The 20,529-nt window shown below is 44.5% G+C and overlaps 1 protein-coding gene across 1 annotated transcript in view; it reads right to left on the bottom strand.

Annotated features, from left to right (window-relative positions):
* The window catches only part of LHPP (phospholysine phosphohistidine inorganic pyrophosphate phosphatase), a 77,209-nt gene extending 57,399 nt beyond the window's left edge, over positions 1 to 19,810 (bottom strand). Inside the window, exons 1-5 of the mRNA XM_058810518.1 lie at positions 19,677 to 19,810; positions 6,988 to 7,175; positions 5,109 to 5,262; positions 2,393 to 2,456; positions 1,429 to 1,521 (exon numbers count right to left, since the gene is read on the bottom strand). Coding sequence (XP_058666501.1) covers positions 1,429 to 1,521; positions 2,393 to 2,456; positions 5,109 to 5,262; positions 6,988 to 7,175; positions 19,677 to 19,804 — 627 coding nt within the window. The 5' untranslated portion in view covers positions 19,805 to 19,810. The remainder of the gene's footprint in view (positions 1 to 1,428; positions 1,522 to 2,392; positions 2,457 to 5,108; positions 5,263 to 6,987; positions 7,176 to 19,676) is intronic.
* Positions 19,811 to 20,529: the final 719 nt, after the last annotated feature.

Here is a 20,529-nt window from a genome sequence, read left to right as displayed (position 1 = left end):
GCACAATCCCTTCACCTACAAACTCTCTAAATATAAAATACTATACTTACAAACTAGATATATCAGTACAACAAATTAATGGCATTTACCACAAGAAACAATATGATGAAAAGCCAAAACTCTGACAAAACGTAAGTTAGGCACGAGCAGCAGACATGGCAAAGAGTGGAGAATGAGTAAATAATCTCTTCTGGGGACTATTCCTGCCTTTCTGTACCCAAAACAAACACTCCTGAAGCTGATGGGAGCCCTATGGGAGCAGCTTTGCCAGCCTGGGGATGCATCACATCAGGTTTGTTCCCTGGGGCAAGGATCAGAGACAGGAGTTCTGCACCTGGGATGTTCCAGGGACACTCCAGACTGGGATATCTAATTCCTGGGAGGATATGGACAGATTGAAGGGAGCACAGCAAAAAGGAGGGGGATTGAATGGAGGGAAGCAGCAGAAATAAAGCACAGTTTTGGCAAAAAAAAACCTTCTGCAATGATAACAAGTCTAGACATAACTGGATGGATGAAGAAAATGTCCAGGAAGTTATTTTGGTTGTTAACTAGAGTAAAACTAGAAATAAGAAGATGCAGTTTAAAAGGGAAATATCCTGATAAATCTCAGGAAAAGCTGCCTTCCCCCAAGACCCACGGAGCTGAACACCATCCCCAGGGCACTGACAGTTGTTTGGCTCTCTGAAAACTGCTGTGGACAAAACATTAATAACTGTGGAGCAGGGAACACTCCTGCATGGGGAAGGAGATGGATTACATGGCCCACTAGGTCTTTTCCATCTCCCCACTCTGTAATAAAGCAAAACCCAAGCACATGCTGAATTACAGGGCCATAATTTCATCTCCAGGCTCCAGGGACCTACAAGCCACCCCAAACTTCCCTCCTGTTGTTTATAATGTCACCCAAACCCCCCTGATGGAATTATTGTGCTGTAATTCACTGCTGTTTGTGAGGCTTCTCATACTCATCCTTATGTCCTGTGTGACAGAACAACAAATCAATAAAGAGGAGCTGGAACAACTACAGAGAGGGGAAAATGGGCTGTGCTGAGGAAGCACAGCATGTTTCTGCAAAGCCAGAAATTCAGGAGGGGGTTTTGGGGTCAGTCAGTGCTTCCTATTCACCAAAATGATAAAATATTTTTTCTTCTGCCTTTTTCTTTTACTAAAAAAAGCTAGTCAGTGTGAGAGCACAGGAAATAGAGGACATTTTGGGATCAATTCCATCACCCTGCAGCCACCAGTCTCCAAGCAGACTGCCAGGCATTAGGGCACCTCTTTTGCCTCTCTAGGCATTGAGTCCTGGTCACATTCTCTCCCCTTCAGCCTCTTCTGTAACTTTCCACAGCTACAGCAAAGCAGGAAAAAAGCAAAAGTGGGCACAAACATCTGGCACAGCCCCTGGGCATGGCACCTCACCCTTACCTGCTCTGGTGGAACTCCCAGTTCTGCCAGGGCTGACTCAAAAAACCTTTTGGATGGTTTCCCCACCACCTCAGCCTGGATATCACAAGCATACTGGGGGGCAAAAAAAAAAGAGAGAGAAACAAAGAATGCTCATTGGAAAAGGATTTGTTCAACTCCATAACTCCAGTTATAAAACCTTGTGAGTATTGATTTTTGCCCTTAAATAACACAATGGATTAGCAGGTGAAGGTGGAGATCAGAGAATTTGGATAACAGAAGTGTTTAAAGTTTTCTGGCAGGAGAGAAAATGCTCTTGAAACACCTCAAGGTACAAATCTTTCACATTTTCCATCACTGAGTAATCTTCAACTCAGTTCCAGTACTGCTCATTTTGTTAGGAGCATCACTCTTAGAGATGTAACAAATATTCTTTATATAAAACTATCAAAAGTACTGGAGGGCCTTAAAAGCTATAGAGGATTTTTTCAACCACCTGCATGATTTTAATGATCCAAGTGAAAAATTGAGTTTCAAATCCAGGTTTTGAAAAGTTACACTTGAAAAAGCAGATTTTACAAGTTACATTTTCTTGCAACTAAATATCAGTGCTACGATGAAAAAAATTGTTTCTTGCTTATTCCTAGAAAAAAGCTAACATGGACCTTCAGGTTTTCCTGGGTATCTTGCACACAATATTCCACTTTTTTCTTGTCTGACTCCTCCTTTCATGGGCCTCACTTGCAATAAGGGTACCACAATGGAAAAAGTTCATGGCTTAAGTAAAATAAACTTAAACCAAAAAGAAGAACAAAGGCAGAATAGAAGTTAATCCACCCACCTTTAGAATGCAGCAAATGAGTTTCAATGTGTGGAAACTCCCTCCACCAAGGTGAGTAATTACAGAAGATGACCCATATTTATGCCAGTTACTCTTTTAACAAGGTGCACAGGGTGAGTAAGCACAATTCCAGCTATAAAATACCTCCAGTGCCTTCATATATGCTCCAACATCAAGTTTCAGCCCATCAGTTTCTTTATAGTAGCGTCTGGAAATGAAAGTGATAAAGTTCCCATGAAATGAAAATGCTGGCAGTTAAAGAAACCACATTTTATTATTTCTGGATCTTTATGGATGTCCATATGGCTGCATAAAAAGTCAAGTAATCAGAAAATCCCAGGCCAGGTTTAACACAGGAGTTAAGGACAGGCTCAGGACTGCACAATGCCCAGGGAAAGGATCCCAGATGCCCATCTGGGAATAACCTCACTGGTTCAGAGGGATTTCAGTGTGCTTGAACCAGGATGGGCTGTGCATTATTGCACAGTGACACAGAGCCCTGGCAGGTAAAAGGTGAGGGCTGGCCCCAGCCAGCAGCTGTGACCCCTCCTCAGTGTGCCTGCAAGGAGACCCCAGACAGGACCAGCACTGCTGTCTCAGCCCCCACACAAGGAAATCCTGCTTAAAAGGACTAAAAACTCTCCAAGCTGAATTTGTTTCCTTCTAAAAATGCTCCACGAAGCTCAAGGAATTAGGAGGTGTCTTTAGAGAATGTAGCCATGATATTTTATGAAAAATCCTCTCCTTAGGATTTTTTCTTCTGAGAAGCTGAGAGATCTCAGGAACAAAATGTAAACATTGATTATCTGCTGCTGTGGAATGCAACAGGTGCATCTGGGATTGGTCTCATGTGGTTGTTTCTAAATAATGGCCAATCACAGTCCAGCTGTCTGGACTGTCTCAGTCAGTCACAAGCCTTTGCTACCATTTCCATTCCTTTTCTATTGCTTGCTAGCCTTCTGATGAAATCCTTTCTTCTACTCTGTTAGAATAGTTTTAATATAATATATATCATAAAATACTAAATCAGCCTTCTGAAACATGGAGTCAGCATTCTCATCTCTTCCCTCATCCTAAGCCCCCTGTGAACACCACCACAAGAGAGTTTTTCTGGAACAGCAATTCACATTCACGCAGGTCTTCCAAGCTCTGGGCAGAGCAAAGACATGTTTCTGTATGACAGGAAAAAAGGTAGGATGAGCAGTCAGCTAAGATTTTATGCCTTATCCTTCTGCCATTTTCGATTATTCAGCATAGCCTTCCTTTAAAATGACCACTTGACCTTTGCTGGAACAGCCATTAACCTTCCATAGTCTGGCATAAACAGCTTAATTTTCTGACAGTGGCATGACAGAAGAAATTACAAAGCCAATTCCCACTCTCAGCCCAAAACAGATGCTAAATGTAAATCACTCCATTTCCAGGAGCAGGGCATTCTGCTTCAGTGCCTCTGACACTTTTGTTTTCTATGGAATGAACTAAAACTTCTACCAAAACCAACCTTACTGGCCCAGGGCAGGCACATTGCTAAGGCCCACCCAGCTGTGCTGGTTCTGCAGGTTGAAAATGAAGCTGGGTTTTGTAGATGGCCCTTTGCATCCATGAGGCTTCTCCAGTCAGGAGAACAGTTCTCATAATTTATAATCTCCCTCCTTTGAGTCACAGAACTCACCAGAGAAACTTGTATTCACATTACCTCAACAATCAGCCAATAAAATACAATATCCTCTTGGTGAAAACTGAGCTCTGAATATCCCAAAATCTTTATTTTTAAATAAAAAGTAATATTTCAAAGAAGTAATAAAAAGAGCTGTTTCTATCAATGAATGACCAAATAAACACTTTTACATGCACAGGGTACAAAGAATTTTTGCACTGATGACAATATGGGTCCTAAGAAAAGGTTGATTCTACACTTAATTTTGAAATATGATATTACTTAACACAAAATTTGATTACTTCATGTACATTAGCCAGTCTCCTGTTGGCTCAACATTTTCTCCTTATCCTTCTGAGAAACAGTAAGGATTTTTCAGCCTGTTGGAGGATTACAGTGTCAGGTAAAGCAGCACAATGAATTTAACTGCTCCTTCCCACTGATAAGTTCTGCCCAGCTGGATCAATAACCCACAAACTAAGAAGGGTTTTCATGCCCATTACAGTCTATTGAACCACTGAGCAAAGTTGTCACTGCACTTTCCCCAAGATAAACATGCATAGTCTCTTTTAAACCCATGCATCACACAACAGATAAGAATAACTCCTGTTGTTCCTGTTGGGATTTGTCATTATTCAGCAGGAATTAATACTGTCCTGTTTAAAATCTCAGAATACACCTAAATTAATTATTTTCAGGAAAACATTCCAACTCCCTGACTGGATTTTTTCCTGTGTGGGAAAACAGGAGGTCAAAATTTACCCTTAATGTGCAGTGAATAATTAAAAATGCTGTCTGACATTAAAACTATCAAAACAACTGATCTGCCACTTCAAAAGCACCAAACTGCCTCACAAACCTACACCAACAGCTCTTTACCCAAGCATGGCCTGGGGAAACTTCGAGTTTCCTTCACTATGAAAAATAATTTAGATTCAGTTCAGAGAGGAACAGTGGCTACAGGCAGCAGTGGAACCAACAGTTCTCACCTCTGAGATACTATATTCTCATTTACTTGGGGGTCGTACACATCAAAATCCAAACTCTCCATGATTCCTATTAGGCTTTGAGGCTCTCTTGAAGCACCACAAGTCCTCTTCATTGACAGGCACCTTACCAGGAGTGCCTACACTGATTTCTGTCCTCTATTAAAGATATTATTAAAAAATGCAGAGACTTGAGGTAAAACAGAGCTCAACTCACCCTTTTCCAAGGGAGATCAAAACAGGCTTCTCCATCCCAATCAGAAGTCGGAAAGCCTCGTTGAGGTTTGCGTAGGTGAAGTTCTCTGCTGCATCTCCAAGAACCACACAGTTTGGGTTTGTCTTATCAATCTCAGCAAATTCAGGGACAAGATCTACAGAAGGAGAAAAAAACAAAAAAAATCACAAATCCCTCACTGTGGATTCTTGTCTTCTTTTTTATGCCAAGGTTGGGATTAAAGGTGTGAGATGGTATTTCTTGTTGGGACTCAGATGTTCATTAGTTCTTATCTATGTTACAGTCTCACAAACTGTGAGTTCTACAGCACTTCACTCTAACAAACAAAGTGGAGATGTGTGTCTCTCTCTACAAGGCCTTTTAAGGATAAACTGTCTAATTAAGAAATGACACGTAAATTATTTTTACTTTTAACCCCATAACCAACCGCCCATGGCCGCAAGGAGGACTTTTTAAATCCAATTACACAAAACCACCCAAACCCATGGAGAGGAAGGACCAGCCTTTACCCTAAAACCTCAATCTTGCTTTATGTATATTACTATATTCTAAACCCTTAAACTCTAAGTTTTCCACACTGTGATATTGCACACTTCTATTCAAACTCCACACCCACAATCCTGCCACTGTCGTATTTTATGAAAAATCCCTTCACCAGGATTTCTTCTCCTGGGAAGCTGGGAAATTTCAGCTTCTCCATGTTTTGCTGCTCTGGAATGTGATTTGGAGAACTGTTTACCCAGCATGTGAATTGTTTTTAATTAAGGGCCAATCACAGCCAGCTGTGTCAGACTCTGAGTCTGTCATGGGTCTTTTATTATCACTCTTGTTTAACCTTCTGATGTCTCCTTTCTCTTTCTTTAATATAGTTTTAGTATATATTTTTCTTTTAATATAATGTAATATCATAAAATATAGATCAGCCATCTGAGAACTTGGAGTAAATTCTCATCTCTCACCTTGTCCTGGGACCCACAATAACCCTGCAACAATTAATAACCACAATTGGTGACTGCCAACAATTGGTGTCCCTGAGTGAGTGACACCCTAACACAATCCCAGTTCTGTCATTCCCTTTTGGAAACCTTCTCCACAGCCTCAGGTCAGTGCAGTGTTCTCTTGGGGGTCAGTGCCTGGCAGCACAGAAAGTCTGAAATTCTCAGCATCCAGGGCTTCAACACCTCATCACTTCAGGTCCCATGGAAGCGACTGTGGTGGCATTTGCAGGGGTCCCAGATGAGGGAAGAGATGAGAATCTTGACTCCATGTTTCAGAAGGCTGATTTATTATTTCATAATATATATTATATATTATATTATGTTATATCTTACACTACATATTATATATTATACACAATATTATATATAAGTGTATGTTATGTTGTGTTATGCTATGTTGCGCTGTGTGCTGTGTGTGATATGTTATGTGTGATATGTTATATTCTAAGACTATACTTAAAGAAAAGAGAAAGGAGACATCAGAAGGCTAGCAAAGGAAAAGAATGGAATGATAATAAAATCTCGTGACTGCTCACAGCCTCAACACAGGTGGGTGTCATTGGTCATCAAGTAAAAAAAATTTCACATGTTGGGTGAACAATTCTCCAAATCACATTCCAAAGCAGCAAAACATGGAGAAGCTGAAGCTTCTCAGGAGAAAAAACCCTGGCAAATTTTTCATAAAATATGCCTGTGACAAGCAACAAATCCCCAGATTCACGCATCCCTTCACTCACGACAACACATGAAAAAATAAATTAACCTCGGCCTGACCCAACTCTTCGTACCCCTACTCATCTATCCCAAACCAAAGAGGCAAACAGAGCCCTCCCCTCCCTGCCCGTGTGCCAGGGCTGTCCCACCGTGGTGCACCAGCAGGTGTGGCCTCAGGCCGCGCTCCCTCAGCAGGTGACAGGCGGCCGGGGCCGGCGCTGTCACCTGCGACACCGAGATGTCGAAGCCCAGGGCCCGCAGCTTCCTCACGAAACTCTCCCGCGTCGCCTGGGTCTCGTTGGTGCACAGCTGCAGCTTCAGCCCAGAGGCTTTGATCCTGGGGAGGGAAGGCAGCAGAGATGAAGGAAATGAGACAAGAGTCACTCTCAAGGGAAATACGGGTTGGGTATTAGGAAAAAGTTTTTCACAAAAAGGGGGAAAGTTTTTCACAGAAAGGGGGAAAAAGCCCAGAGGCTTTGATCCTGTGGAGGGAAGGCAGCAGAGGGGATTAGCTGATGAAGGAAATGAGACAAGAGTCATTCTCAAGGGAAATACAGGATATCAGGAAAAAGGTTTTTATGGAAAGGGGGATTGTTGCAGAATGAGGCCTTTGTCGAGGATGAGCCATTTGTCGGTGAGGGGAGACTCGGACACTCAATATGAGTGATAAGCAAGTTCTGTTTATTGAAGAGAGCATCAGACACTTACACAGCAAGTAATAAGCTTATGAATATTCTGTAAGCCAAGCAATGTATTGGTTAAACTATACCATCAACTCTTCCTCATTCCTTTGGGCCTACATTCTCTATTTCCTACGTCTCTCTGTCTACTTGTTATCATTCCCAGCTAGGCCCAAGGACACGCTATCTTGCAGGTGCAAAAACTCAAACTAGCTGTGTTTGGTACTTTCCCAGCTCCTGGTCGGCTAACAAGCAAATGTCTACGTGACCTCTGTCATGTAGCCATTTCTCCACAGGGGATAGAGTTCTGGAATGGCTGCCCAGGGAGGTGGTGGAGTCACCATTCCTGGATGCATTTGGGAAGTTTTTGACTTTCCCGGTTTGCCCAGAGCCACAGAGAAATGATTTCTTGTTGAGAGTTTTTTGCAGATTGAGGAGTTCTTGCTAGACAATGGCCACATTCAGCCAATGCACAATCCAGCCTGCTTGTACTAATGGACACATTCACAAACAATGGATGACGGACATATTCAGAAATGGGGTCGGTATATCCTTGAAAGAGATACAAGAAGAAGAATCATCAGGACTCAGCGAGCTTGGGAAAGTAAGAAAAAAAAGTGAGCCATGGGTGGGCCAGACAGCCACAAGAAGACACATGAAAAATTAGGTGATCCAATCAGCATTCTCATTTAGATGCATTAACAGCTAGGATTAACCAATCATGTATTAGCTAGAGATGCATAGACAGTAGAGATTTATTATAAATATAGTCTTTTTAGGGATAATAAATTTGGCTTCACTGGATCATACTGGTTATGGTGTGATGCCCCTGAACCTCCCCACCCTGCAATTTCTGCTCCCAGGAGAAGGGTGTCATCCCTGGGTGTGTTAAACAAAGCCTGGATGTGGCACTGGGTGCCAGGGTTGAGTTGAGGTGTTGGGGTTGGGTTGGATTTGATGATCATGAAGGTGTCTTCCAACTTGCTCATTCTGTGAATTCTGCTAAGAAGATGAAGATGATATTCCAAACCAGGAGCAGCATCCTTTGCTGTGACCAGATGTACCCAAAATCCTGACTCTGGGCACTGCAGCTGCCAGTTAGTTCAGTGATGTTTTATCAGCACTGGGGTGGGTCCAGCCACATTTATCATTAAATCTCTCATAAAACACCTGTGCTGTTACTTAGTGGATCATCCTGAAAAATCTGGCATTTAACTGATTCATTAGTAAATATTTACAGGTAATTGGCTTCTCGGGGGAAGGAAACACAGCCGTGAGTGTCCAGAGCCAAGGACATGGCTCCTGTGGACTGGCACTCTGCAAAAGTTGTGTTGTTGCCCCATTCCTGCAGTGTCCAAGGCCAGGCTGGGCAGGGCTTGGAGCAACCTGGGACAGTGGAAGGTGTCCCTGCCATGGCAGGGTGGAATGGGGTCTGTAAGGTCCCTCCAGCCCAAACCATTCTGTGAATCCCCTGCAAGCTCTCTGTCTCTGAGCAGCTTTGTTTCCCAAGCTGGGAACCTGCCATGGATATCCCCAAAAAGCCTCTTCCCCAAGGATGAGCTGTCAGCTGTTTGGAGAGCCAATGTACTTCAAAGTGGCCATAGAAAATCAGAAGCATTGAAAATGTACCACAGTTAATAAAAAATAAACATTTGCCTAAGGGAATTTCACTCAGTGCCTCTAATACATGAAAATGCCTACTTTTTGCCAGTTTTCATGTGAATTTGTGCAAAATCATCTTTGAGGACCTGAGCACATGCAGATTCAGATACTTAGGTAAGTCTGGAAGCAGGCCTATAAATTCTTATTAAAATATTATGACTCTTCTTTGTAATAAAACAAAAAAAAGGACTTTTCTTTTAAGGAAGACCCTGCACTGATTCTCAGGACAACAAAACACACTGGGTCCATTTTGTAGGGAAGGAGATCTCAATTGGTTGGTGCAAACACCAAAGCCACCTCGAGACAACAGATCTGATGATGAACTTTCCATCAAAGGATTCTTAGAAATCTGGTCCTGACCCAGGGAGCCCCTTCTGCTCATCCAAACTACACACCAGTGTCTTCTTTAATAATGCTGGTGATTCATTTCTTATTATTTGTCTTTCCTAATCATAGATATGTGAATTATCAATTACACTTAGTGGTTAATTGCCCTTCATAAAGATAGCTTTTCTCTTTTAAATTAGGCAGTTAATATATTGTAACTAATAGCATCCACTTGTACATTATAAATATATCTTCATTGATTGGAGCACTGAATGTGAGATTCACTCTCAAGTTAATGAAGCAATTGAGTGAAGAAGAGCAGGGTGTACCCAGGGAATAATTATTGTTAATGAATTATGATGTGACCTTCTCAGAACAATGAACAATTGGTGTGACAGTGGGATGACAATATTCCACATCTGTTATTTGAGACGGTTTCAGCTGGAGTTGAAAAGCAAAGCAGTGCAATTTGGATACACAACAAACTTTATTAGAGTGTGCCATGAGTAAAAAAAAAAATACTCTAAATGCAAAGCCTCCCTACACATTCTTAGGGGAAAAAAAATTCCATGATTCACAACTGACTGGAAGCAAACTTCTTTTGAATTAGAATCTGCTTTTTCTCTTCCTAAAGGTCAATGAATTGAGTCCAGGGACAACACCAACCACAGAGCTGCACAGACCAAGCAGCACCCTCACAGGTCAGCTCAGTGACAGCACAGATTCAGTTTTCATGTACTTCAAACTTCAGTTCTTTCTCAGCATTTTGGATGGAAACCAGAGTGACACTTCTGAAAGGACTGAGCAAAGCAGGAGGAGTCTGGACACATCCCAGACTGCTTCATGCCTTCAGGGCCACCAGCAATTACCATCCCAACAATTGAGCTCAGGAAATGCTCAGGATCAGGCCTACAGTCAGGCCAAGCTGGACAAAAAAATGGGAGTCTTCTGGTGACACATGAAAAGGACTTTTAAAAATATCCTAGAACATTAAATAAAACAAAAAGCCACAAAACTCTAGAGAAGACTTATTTCTACAAAAATATCTTTCCAGTGAAAAGTCACCTTTTCCTTCCCACTTAGCATGAAAAGAGCCCTGTAAACTCAGTCAAATCCCACACAGAACAGTCACACTCACTTGCACACTCAGTATCACACACTCTGGGATGATCCATCCCTGGATGCTCAGCACAGGGATGGAGAGCAGAGCCTGCAGGCCAGCAAACATCTATTAACTCAGAGCTTCAATAATTAGGGAGAGCTTTTACCAACAGCTCTGCATGGGGGAAAACCTGCCTCAAATCATATTCATAGCAAAACTCTCATTCAGCTTCCCTGGCCTGGCAGATTTTGAATGTGGAGAGACTAAAAGTGGCTTGAAGGTCCGTGTCTCACAGGTGTGATGCTGTGCTCAGTGAGCCCACAGGGCTGCAAAGCCTCAAGGAAATCCTCCAGGCTCTGAACTGACCCACTGCTCACACTCCCAGCAAAGCAAGGCACTGCAATTTCCACTGCTGGCAAGTGTGGGGATGTCAGGAGAAGAATAAAGAACAAGATTTGTAATGTGATGTCTTATGAGATAAAGAGCAAGGGATTAGGTACCTGCAAGAGCAGAAGAATGAGGCAGCAGGAGATGAAATACACGACACACGTTTTATCTAGATTTCAGAGTATTACAGATTTATCAGCAGGTCCATTACAGAAGCACAGGCACACCCAGGAAACCCAGTCAATCAGGCCTTCAGCTGACTTGCACACCTCGTGGCTGTGATAAAGATCCCACTCAAACACCAGGAAAATCAATGCTGATTAGGGCAGTGGACAGGCAGCACTGCTGCCCCTGCTGCAGGGACCCAGCATGGCCCAGGTACCTGTGGGCACCCCCAGGCTGCCTCTCCTTCACCGTTTGGGGCCATCAGCAGGCTCAGCTTCAGACAAATTCACTTTTTCCACCAAATCCACCAATTTCCAACATCACTGCTCACACCACTCCTAATGCCCAAGAGCAGAAACAGGGGGGAGCTTCACTGGAGCTAGGCAGAGCAGCTCCTGACCCTCCAGGCTGTAACAAATGCCAAAATCAGCTAAAGTGGCAAAAAAAAATTGTCAGAGCCTTTCTTGGAGGGGATGGCAGAGCAGAGATGGCAGCAGGGAGCAGATGGAGAGGCCACTGTCCCCTCCAGCTGTGTGTCACTGTGCTGCCAGTGCCTGCTCTGCCAGGGAGCTGCCACAGCACACAGACAATGAAGGGAAAAGTCACAAAAAAAAACCTTCCAAGCCCCAAATTAAAAGCAGACAGGTGAGCACTGAGCTACCACAGCAGCCCTTCCAAGCCCCAAATTAAAACGAGCACTGAGCTACCACACCAGCCTTACCAGAGGAGGGATTTAAGCCCACTCCAGATCCAAACAACCACTTGGCCACCCAAAACATCCCCAAATCTACACCTGGGGCACCCACCCAGCCCTGAGCACCTGCCCAGGGGAGAAGAGGATGTGAGGGGTTTAATTGCAGCCCTGAGCAGCTCGGTGAACTGACCTTTACCTCGTTCAGCTGGAGCAGGACACGGGGCTGAGTGACAATGTCCCCCAGTGCAATTACCGTGCGTCAGATGAGCCGGTCCCTTACAAATCACCTCGAACTTTACACATCTGCTGGCTGTCAGCATCTGCCAGGCTCACTCACCCGAAAATAATGAAAAAAAACTCTCATTATTGCTCCATAACAGGTAAAGTGTTAGGACAATTATTGGACATCCTCACTGACCTTGTGCAGACTTAGCCAGGCGCCCTCGCCAACCTTCATGGGCAGCCTTTGGGCACATAAAACACAAAATCTGTTCTTTCAGGTGATGTAAAGGTTGTGACACCCATTGTAGGAAAAGCAATGGTCCTGGAATCCAGACTGGGAATCATCAAACTTAAATTCACATTATCCTGCACATGGCTGGAGCAACTAAAAAAAAAAAGGTATAAGGCTAAACTTCAGATTTCCCATCTTTTCCCACTGTCTTTTGCAAGGAAGGTTTTTCCTAAGATGGGAATAGGCAAGTGCAGCCCACAGCCAGAGGTCCTGTGCAGATGGGGAGTGGGGCAGAAAGCAAAACCCTGGAACAGGCAACAAACCTGAGCTTGGAGACTGTCCAACAACAACTTCAAAGGGGTTTGGAAATGTGCTACAAGAGATTTCTAGCACTGGCTTTTTATCCTGCTTTTGGGGATAAGATTTTGCAGAATGCTTTGGGGTATTTTTTAATTTAAAACAAAGCATGCTGAGCACTTTTGCTATTTGACTCTTTTGCATCAGTGGACAAATATGAGTGTGCTTCAGTGTAAACCTTCCAGCACTCTGATACTTTGTTTGAAACACAGGGAATCAACAGCACCTGCAACCAAACCATAAAGTAAAAACAGCACTTGGGCAGCAACACCATCCTTCCACCTGGGCAGGGTTAATGTTAGTGCTCTGTGCAAGGGCCAGGGTGCTGGTGCTCCAGGTAAAATCTTTCCTGATCTTGCTTTTTTTACCCAGGAGAACCTCCCTGGGAGCACCACACACACCTGAGGATCCAAAGGGGTTTTCTGGCTCAGCACTGGCTCAGAACAATAATTCCTTCTGGGGTCCAGCTGTGGAAATGCCTGGTGTGAGCAGAGCACATTTGCTCTGCTTGAAAAGCATCTCTTTTTTTGGCAAAAATGTGCTGTATTTTCTCTGCAAATCTGTATTCCTGCCACTCCAGCAAAGTCATCATTTCAGAAGCCTGAAGGAGGCCATAAGTGCCTTTGCCCATCCTTACATGGTACAAGCCTCTCCCAATTCCATGGAAACACTGAATTCCCTGGTGTTTTTTAACCTGGTGGGTGCAATGCAATCAGAGGACTGTGGATTAAACTCCAGGGTTTCCCTTCTCTCTCCCAGCGCCCAAAACTTTCCACTCCTCTGATTTCTGCCATCACAGCACATCTAAACCGCTTCAGTCTTGCTGTCACATCTCTGATGCCACTTTTGCCCCCTGACCTCCTGGTGTTCCCCCTCACTGATGTCCTGTCATGGGTCCTGAGTACAGCCAGGCTCATGACAGCCCTGGTTCTCTGGGGATCCAACTTTCTGCTCCACGTAGCCCTGACAAATCCTTACACGCGGCACTTTCTGGCCCCAGTCCCTCCTGCATTACTGAAACTCATCTCTGCATCTGCCATCTCCCCGGCACAATTTCCTCTCCAGCCCCATAGGGCTCACCTCTCTCTAAATATAGAAGGGGATAATTTGGAGGCAATCCAAAGGAGGGATTGCAAAAGGCATTAAAAATAGGAGGGCATTACTTTGCACATGAATAAAAGCAGATTAATAGGCACACATGAAGGAACCACAAGAAGCGGCCAATGTTACTTAAGGGTGGGCAAGGGTGACAAAAGAAAAGGTACATTTATAAGAGTAAAAACTCTGGAAACACCACTTTGAGACAGTGTTTGACAGTAAAAACTGAAAAGCAAAAGCACTTAATTGTAGCTCAAAGCAAACTTTAAACACTCACTAATGCCTGCCTTTAGGTGTTTGGATAATTTAGAATTTTGCAGAGGTGGAAAGAAATCCTGGAAGTTTTAACTGGAAATCCTGGAAGTTTTAACTGGAAATCCTGGAAGTTTTAATACTGAAACAAACCCAAAGTCCATCTTGTCCTGAATTCTCTACAAAGGCCATTGAATACAGCTGTATATCAGAATTACTGCACAAATTATCCAACACCATAAATCATAATCCACCTCCCTGAACAGCAGGGAAGACAACGGATTTGTAGGCAGCAATATGCCACAACAGTAAAATCTAGAATTCAGTATTTAATAAAAATAACACATACTTCTGAAAGGAACTTGCAGAAAGAAAGTACAAAGCAGAATACAAGAAAAATCTCTCTGGTCCATTAAGTTCAGTAACAAGATGCATTTAAGGCTGCAGATTACAAAATCAGCTTAATCTATTACACCTAAAAGACTTTAACCATACTGCAAATGGTTTAATAAGTAAACTCTGGCAGAACTTAAATAGCTGGTAAATCTCCACTTTGGGAACTGCCAAGAAAAAAATCTGATTTTTGGGGATTCAGTTAGCATGAACAGGTGTGGGATAGATTTATTTGCATTGAGCAAAATAGTTTTATGGACAACACAGTGAATGATACCCCAATAGCTTTTATTCTGTGTAAAAAGGGGGGGTGCATGATCTTTAAGGTTGCTTCCAACCCAAACTATTCTATGACTCTATGAAGCTGCTAATTGCTCCATTAACAACTCAGTCAAAAATAAATTATCTTTGACAGGGTTGAATTCTCACTTTGTACACAAACAGCACCTGCTTGTAAAGAAGGAATTCTATTTCTGAGACCCTGAAGGTTAAGGATGTGTAAACTCCAAAAATGCAAGCACTTACTCATGCAATTTGTGCACAAAGCAGGTGAACACCCACAACTTTGGGGACACAAATCTTTATAAAGAAATAATGAACACTGCTGATTAGGAAAGTAAATATGGGTTAGGAACAGCCCCTGCTCTCAGAAAACTGAGACCTCAGCTGATGTTACAGATTGGAGTGCAGCTGAGGGTCAATTCCTGGATCCCCTTTTGGCTCTCCCAGGGAACAGCCACAGGACAATACAGAATGCTTCATTTTTGTGTGTCTGCAGCTTCAGGAGGGCAGTGACACCTGGGGCACTGGGTTCCTTTGGGTAGAAAGTGCAAAGAGAGCCAAGTACAAATATTAACAGATATTTACACAAGAGTCTGTATACTTTATTTGAAGGTCTCTTTCCAGGAGAAACAGCTCCTTTTCTATCAAATGCCCCGAAGGCACAGCAAGCCTTGGAACTCTGAACATCTGCACAGCCCGTGCTCAGCCACATTATCTGCTGTGACAACAAAGATTTCCTACTCCTCATGGCACACACACTTCCAAAAGGCTCTTTGTGAGCTCCCAACTCCTCTGAACCCCCACACCCTGAATTGCTTTACAGTCCCAGTTCCATTTGTTCTCCTCACAATCTCCCTCTTGTTAGACTCTCCAGGTATTTTATTTCAGCAGGAGTGTCCAGCTGCTCCCCAGCCTCCCTGCTCCCCAGATTTCCGCTGTCCCTTTTCAAGGGCTCTGTGGAAAGCTGTGCTAACAGATGCACCGCCCCAGCCCAACAACAGGATGTTGTAAACCTCCAACTCCTGCGTGCTTTTCATATGGATATGTTAATGGACACACTATCAGCACACAGCCGTAAATGCAAATGCCAGAGCACAGCCTGAGCATCTTTTATGGGTGTTTAACCACCTTCTGTCTTGTAAGGGAGCAGCTCCCTGCGATTTGTGAGATAAAAAGCAGCTAGCTCACCTCGTGTCAATGCTGTGTAAATCGATTAGCACAATGAGAGCACGGCACTGAGGCTCTGTTAGGGCTGGCTCCAGGAGAAGCCTTTAAGTCACCGATGGCCCTTCTGATCTCACCCATGGGCTTTCTGATCTGCTCCAAAGCATCTGCCAGGGAGCTGCACACCCCGGGAAGAGATGTAACTTTTTCAAAACAAACAACAAAGATCCGCCACAATAAGTTAAACAATCAAGAAACATTGTGTCTTAAAAGTTTTAAAGGGATAAATTACTTCATCGAGCCACTTTTGGCATTTTTAGCCATCCACTGCTGTAATATCCCCACCTAAAGATAACAGCAACAGTCCCCGGAGAATTTAGAGACATTCCTGGCTCCAGGAGTGCCAATACCCTTTGGCACACAGGTGGATGAGTAACAAGGATCCAGATTCATCTTATCCCTTGAGCACAGGACACCAGCACTGCTCAGCAAACACTCCTGTGGTTCACTTCCTCAGCCTCCAACTCATCAACCCCCTCTCAGAGCACACTGAATCCTTCAGTATTTCACAGGTGAGATGTATCAGGGCTGCAGGTGCACCAGCAATAAACAAAGCAATCCCAGCTGTTAACACTTAGTGTTTCACCACAGGTTGTACCAATTATTGATGCCTTGCTCAGGAGGGTCTCTACAGCAGTGAATGTCACCTTGCTCAGGATGTTCCAGTGTCCATCAGCTTCTCTGGCCATGTCTCTGCTCCATCTGACTCTACCGTTGGCTAAAAACAAACAGACAAGAGGGAAGCAGCCATCACAAAAAGAAACCAGGCCAAATTCTGCTGGCAGAAATCAGGCTGCTGCTCTCACAAACACTAACTCACATAACTGCACAGCAGAATTCAGCTGAAAACAAGGGAAATAATGCAGAAAATATCGTTTTAGGAGGCCAGGACAGCTTCAGTCACGTGAAACCAAAGACAAATTATTATGTTTACTTATTATTTTTACTGGAGTGTATACTATATGTTGTTATACTAAGTTAATTGCTGTAATGGGGAGGTGATGTAGCAAGACAGTCTGAAAAGAACAGGTCAGCTGTCCTGCTGTAAGAGTCCTTATCTGTACTCTATCAAAATGGGATTTAAGGTTTCTGTTGGACATATATATGCACTAAAAGATGTTAGACAGCTCCTTCAGCAGAGGATCACAGCAATCTGAATTAGTTATAAGGTTCCTTACTATCTGCAATTATGGCTTTTTAATTGATTTTAAAGAAAGGAATTAATTAAAAAGAGCTCCTTTTAGCTTTGATCCATCTGCTTGAAACCACCCAGCTGTACTGTGACGCAGACACAAATATTAATGACCAACTGGCAATGGGATAATGAGTCAATAAAGAGTTTAAATGGTGTGAGCCAGAACAATTACTAACCTAATAGGCAGATAAATAAGGCTACTTGACTTTACCCAAGGAAAATGATTATTCTTCACCACTTACATCGAATGATCTGAACAAAGTGGTTTGGTGGGGTTTTTTCCCTTTCTTGGCACTTTTCTATTCTGCTGTTCCCACAGCTATGAACACTGCTCTGCAAATCCTGCCCAAAGGAGATCAGCTTTCCCTGCACAGCATTCCAGAGCCTTTTGCTGGGTTGCATCTCCAAACCCTCCTCAAAGACCCCTGCAGCCCTTCCAGACAGGTCAGATTAGCTGCTGAGGGCTCCCTGTGACTAACAGGCAAAAAGGATTTAAAACATTCCCAGGATTTCCAGGGAAAATTTTCCTACATTTAGCCAAAGGCCAGAGTTTTACTGCTGCTTCATCAGCATATTTCTGATGTTACTGTAAGTTAGATGCAGTTTAAGTTGTCTCCACACAGGAGGTTTCAGCAAATGCGGTGACAAAGGTTATTAAGTAACAGCCTGCAACCTGACAAAAGATGAAGTTTAAAATTTAGAAGCAAAAAAAAACAACGTCAAAAGCATCTGGTGAACCACAACACAGGTATTACTGAACCTGTCCTGGTTTCTAAAGGCATGATCAAATCTCTGACAGTATTAGTGCAGTTGCTGTTATTTATGCTTGGTTTGGCTGTGCCTGGAGGCCTTGGCTATGTTCTGGGCCGTCCCAGGCTGTGCTCTGCACACACATAATCCCTGAAAGAACCACAGGCCACAGGATTTCAACAGAAACAACTTCTCCCTCTGCCTAGTTTCAGTGAATTTCCTGGGAATGCTGCCCTCCCCTTGGCTGTCCTGGCACCTGCAGTTTCTTCTGGACAGGTAAGAACCAAAAACTGGCCAAGAGCCTCAATAAGGCTTAAACTTTCTTCAAATATTGCTCTCTGACACCACTAGGAACTCTGATCTATCTGATAACATCTTCTGTGCATCCTATGTGTGTTTCAAGAAATATGAACAGAGACATAATGATGGGGGGAAAAAAGCAAGCAGCAAAGAGTTCTGTTATTACCACCTAGTTTGGATCTTCTCCACTTCTGCCTTTCCATGGTGGTTCCACCAGCATTTAGGCACATATTTAACTAACCTCATTTGATTAATTATATTGAATTCAATATTTCTTCCTGCCTAATAATGCACTTGTCCCTGTTGTGTCTGTGCTGAATGGCCCCAGAGGGCAGAAGCTGCAGAGGTGCTCAACAAGCAGAGCTGTCAGTGTTTCACAGGGGTTCAGAATTTAGACATTTGAAACATTCCAAGTGGGGTACATGCAGCAGCACAGAATCACAGAATGGTTTGGGTTGAAAGGAACACTGAAGTTCCAATCTCCTGAAATGGACAAGGACACATTCCACTGCCATAGGTTGCTCCAAGCCCCGTCCAGCACTTGCCAGGTGAAACAGATCTGGATTTTCCACAGTAGGTGAATGAAACATCACAGAACCAAAAGGCTCTTCCAGAAATTCACAGCCACACAATCAATATTTGTCTTTAAACAAAGCTGTCCCTGCAGCCACTGTTCTCCCCTGGCCCCATCCTGCTCCTCTGGTCAAGCAGGGCTGATACAGACACACTGGCAAGTCAACCTAATTAATTCAAGTTAGTTAAGTTAAAGTTACTTAGCTACTGTTACCTGGACAGCATCACCCAGATAAAAGTGAAGGAGTTCCCTACCTGTGGGCACTGGGAGTAACTCACCAAGACCACACTTTGCTTTTGAGTCACTTCCAAGCTAGGCAATCATTAACCCCAGCACAGAAACTCTCCACTGCAGGGTTGCAAATTCCAGCTAATTTGACAGCAGAGTTAATCAATTTACAGACACACCAGCGTGGGCAATATCTGAAAAACCATTAGCAGGGGACAGTGATGGACCTCCTACAACACTGCCATCTCCTGCCACACAAAACAGGGGACACCAGCTAACACAGAAACACGCAGGAGAGTGCCGGATGTCCTGCACACTGCCATCTCCTGCCACACGTGTGGTGACACCAGCACACACAGGGACAGCGCCAGATGTCCTGCACGCCGCCAGCTCCTGCCACACGCGCGGTGACACTAGCACACATAGAACCACGGGGGACAGTGCCAGACCTGCACACTGCCAGCTCCTGCCACATGCGCGGTGACACCAGCACACACAGGAGGTTGTCGGGCTCTCCTCCCCATCAGCCCAGGCTGTGCGGGCTCCCTTCCCTAAAACAGCCCCCAAAAGCACCAAGCTGCCCCCAAAACCCCCGATTCCCGTGCGGCACTCACACAGCGCAGCACGGGCTGGACTCACACCATGCCCAGGCGGTGACCGCGCTGTGTCCCCGGCCCCGCGCTCCGTCCCCTCTCCCCGGCCGCCCCCACCCACCTGCGCACGGCCTCGACCGAGCCCGCGATGGGGACGCCGCCGCCGGCGCCGCTGTCGTAGAGAACGCCGCTGACATCGAGCAGCAGCCCCCGCACGGCCCGGGCCCAGCCCCGGCCCCGCTCCGCCATGGCCGCTCCCGCCGCGGCGCTGCCGGGAAACGCAGCCCCGGCCCCGCTCCGCCCCGGGCCCGCCCCGCCGCACCGCACCGCCCGCCCGGGGCACGGCGCGCTGGAACTGCCGCTGCAAACGGCACCGGCAGCGGTCACGGCCGGGCTGGATGGGGAGCGACCTGCCCTAGCGGGGGGCATCAGCACCCATGGCAGCGGAGTGAAATTAGATGAGTTTTAAGGCCCCTTCCAACCCAAACCTGTCCTAGTGGGTAGCATCCTCACCCATGGTAGTGGAGAGAAATTAAATGATTTTTAATGCCCCTTCCAACCCCAACCTGTCCTAGTGAGTGGCATCCTCACCAATACCAGTGGATTGAAATGAGATTATTTTTACCACCCCTTCCAACCCAAACCATTCTGCGATTCATATGACAACCAAGAAAAAAAAAACCCTACTGAGTCATTGTGTAAATAATTTTACAATCGCAGATAAGATGCTATCAGCTGTGTTCCAGCTTTACGGATAGTATTGTTTTCTCCCAAATATCTTCTCGTTGCTAATGTCATCAATAGCATGGCACGACTCCCAGAATGTATAAGGGGCTGTGGTGGAATTATAGTCCATTTTGTTTTAAGGAAAGCAGAGGAGCCTTGGCAGCATTGATTTGCATCACCGCTTCTGGAATAGCCTCTGGCTTCTCCCTAAAGATAATATCTAAACTGTGAAATTCATTAAATAGACT

Source organism: Ammospiza caudacuta, chromosome 9, assembly GCF_027887145.1.
Source record: "Ammospiza caudacuta isolate bAmmCau1 chromosome 9, bAmmCau1.pri, whole genome shotgun sequence".
In the NCBI taxonomy this organism is placed as follows: Eukaryota; Metazoa; Chordata; class Aves; order Passeriformes; family Passerellidae; genus Ammospiza; species Ammospiza caudacuta.
The sequence above is the reverse complement of the archived record's forward strand: the minus strand, read 5'-3'. Positions and strand labels throughout refer to the sequence as shown.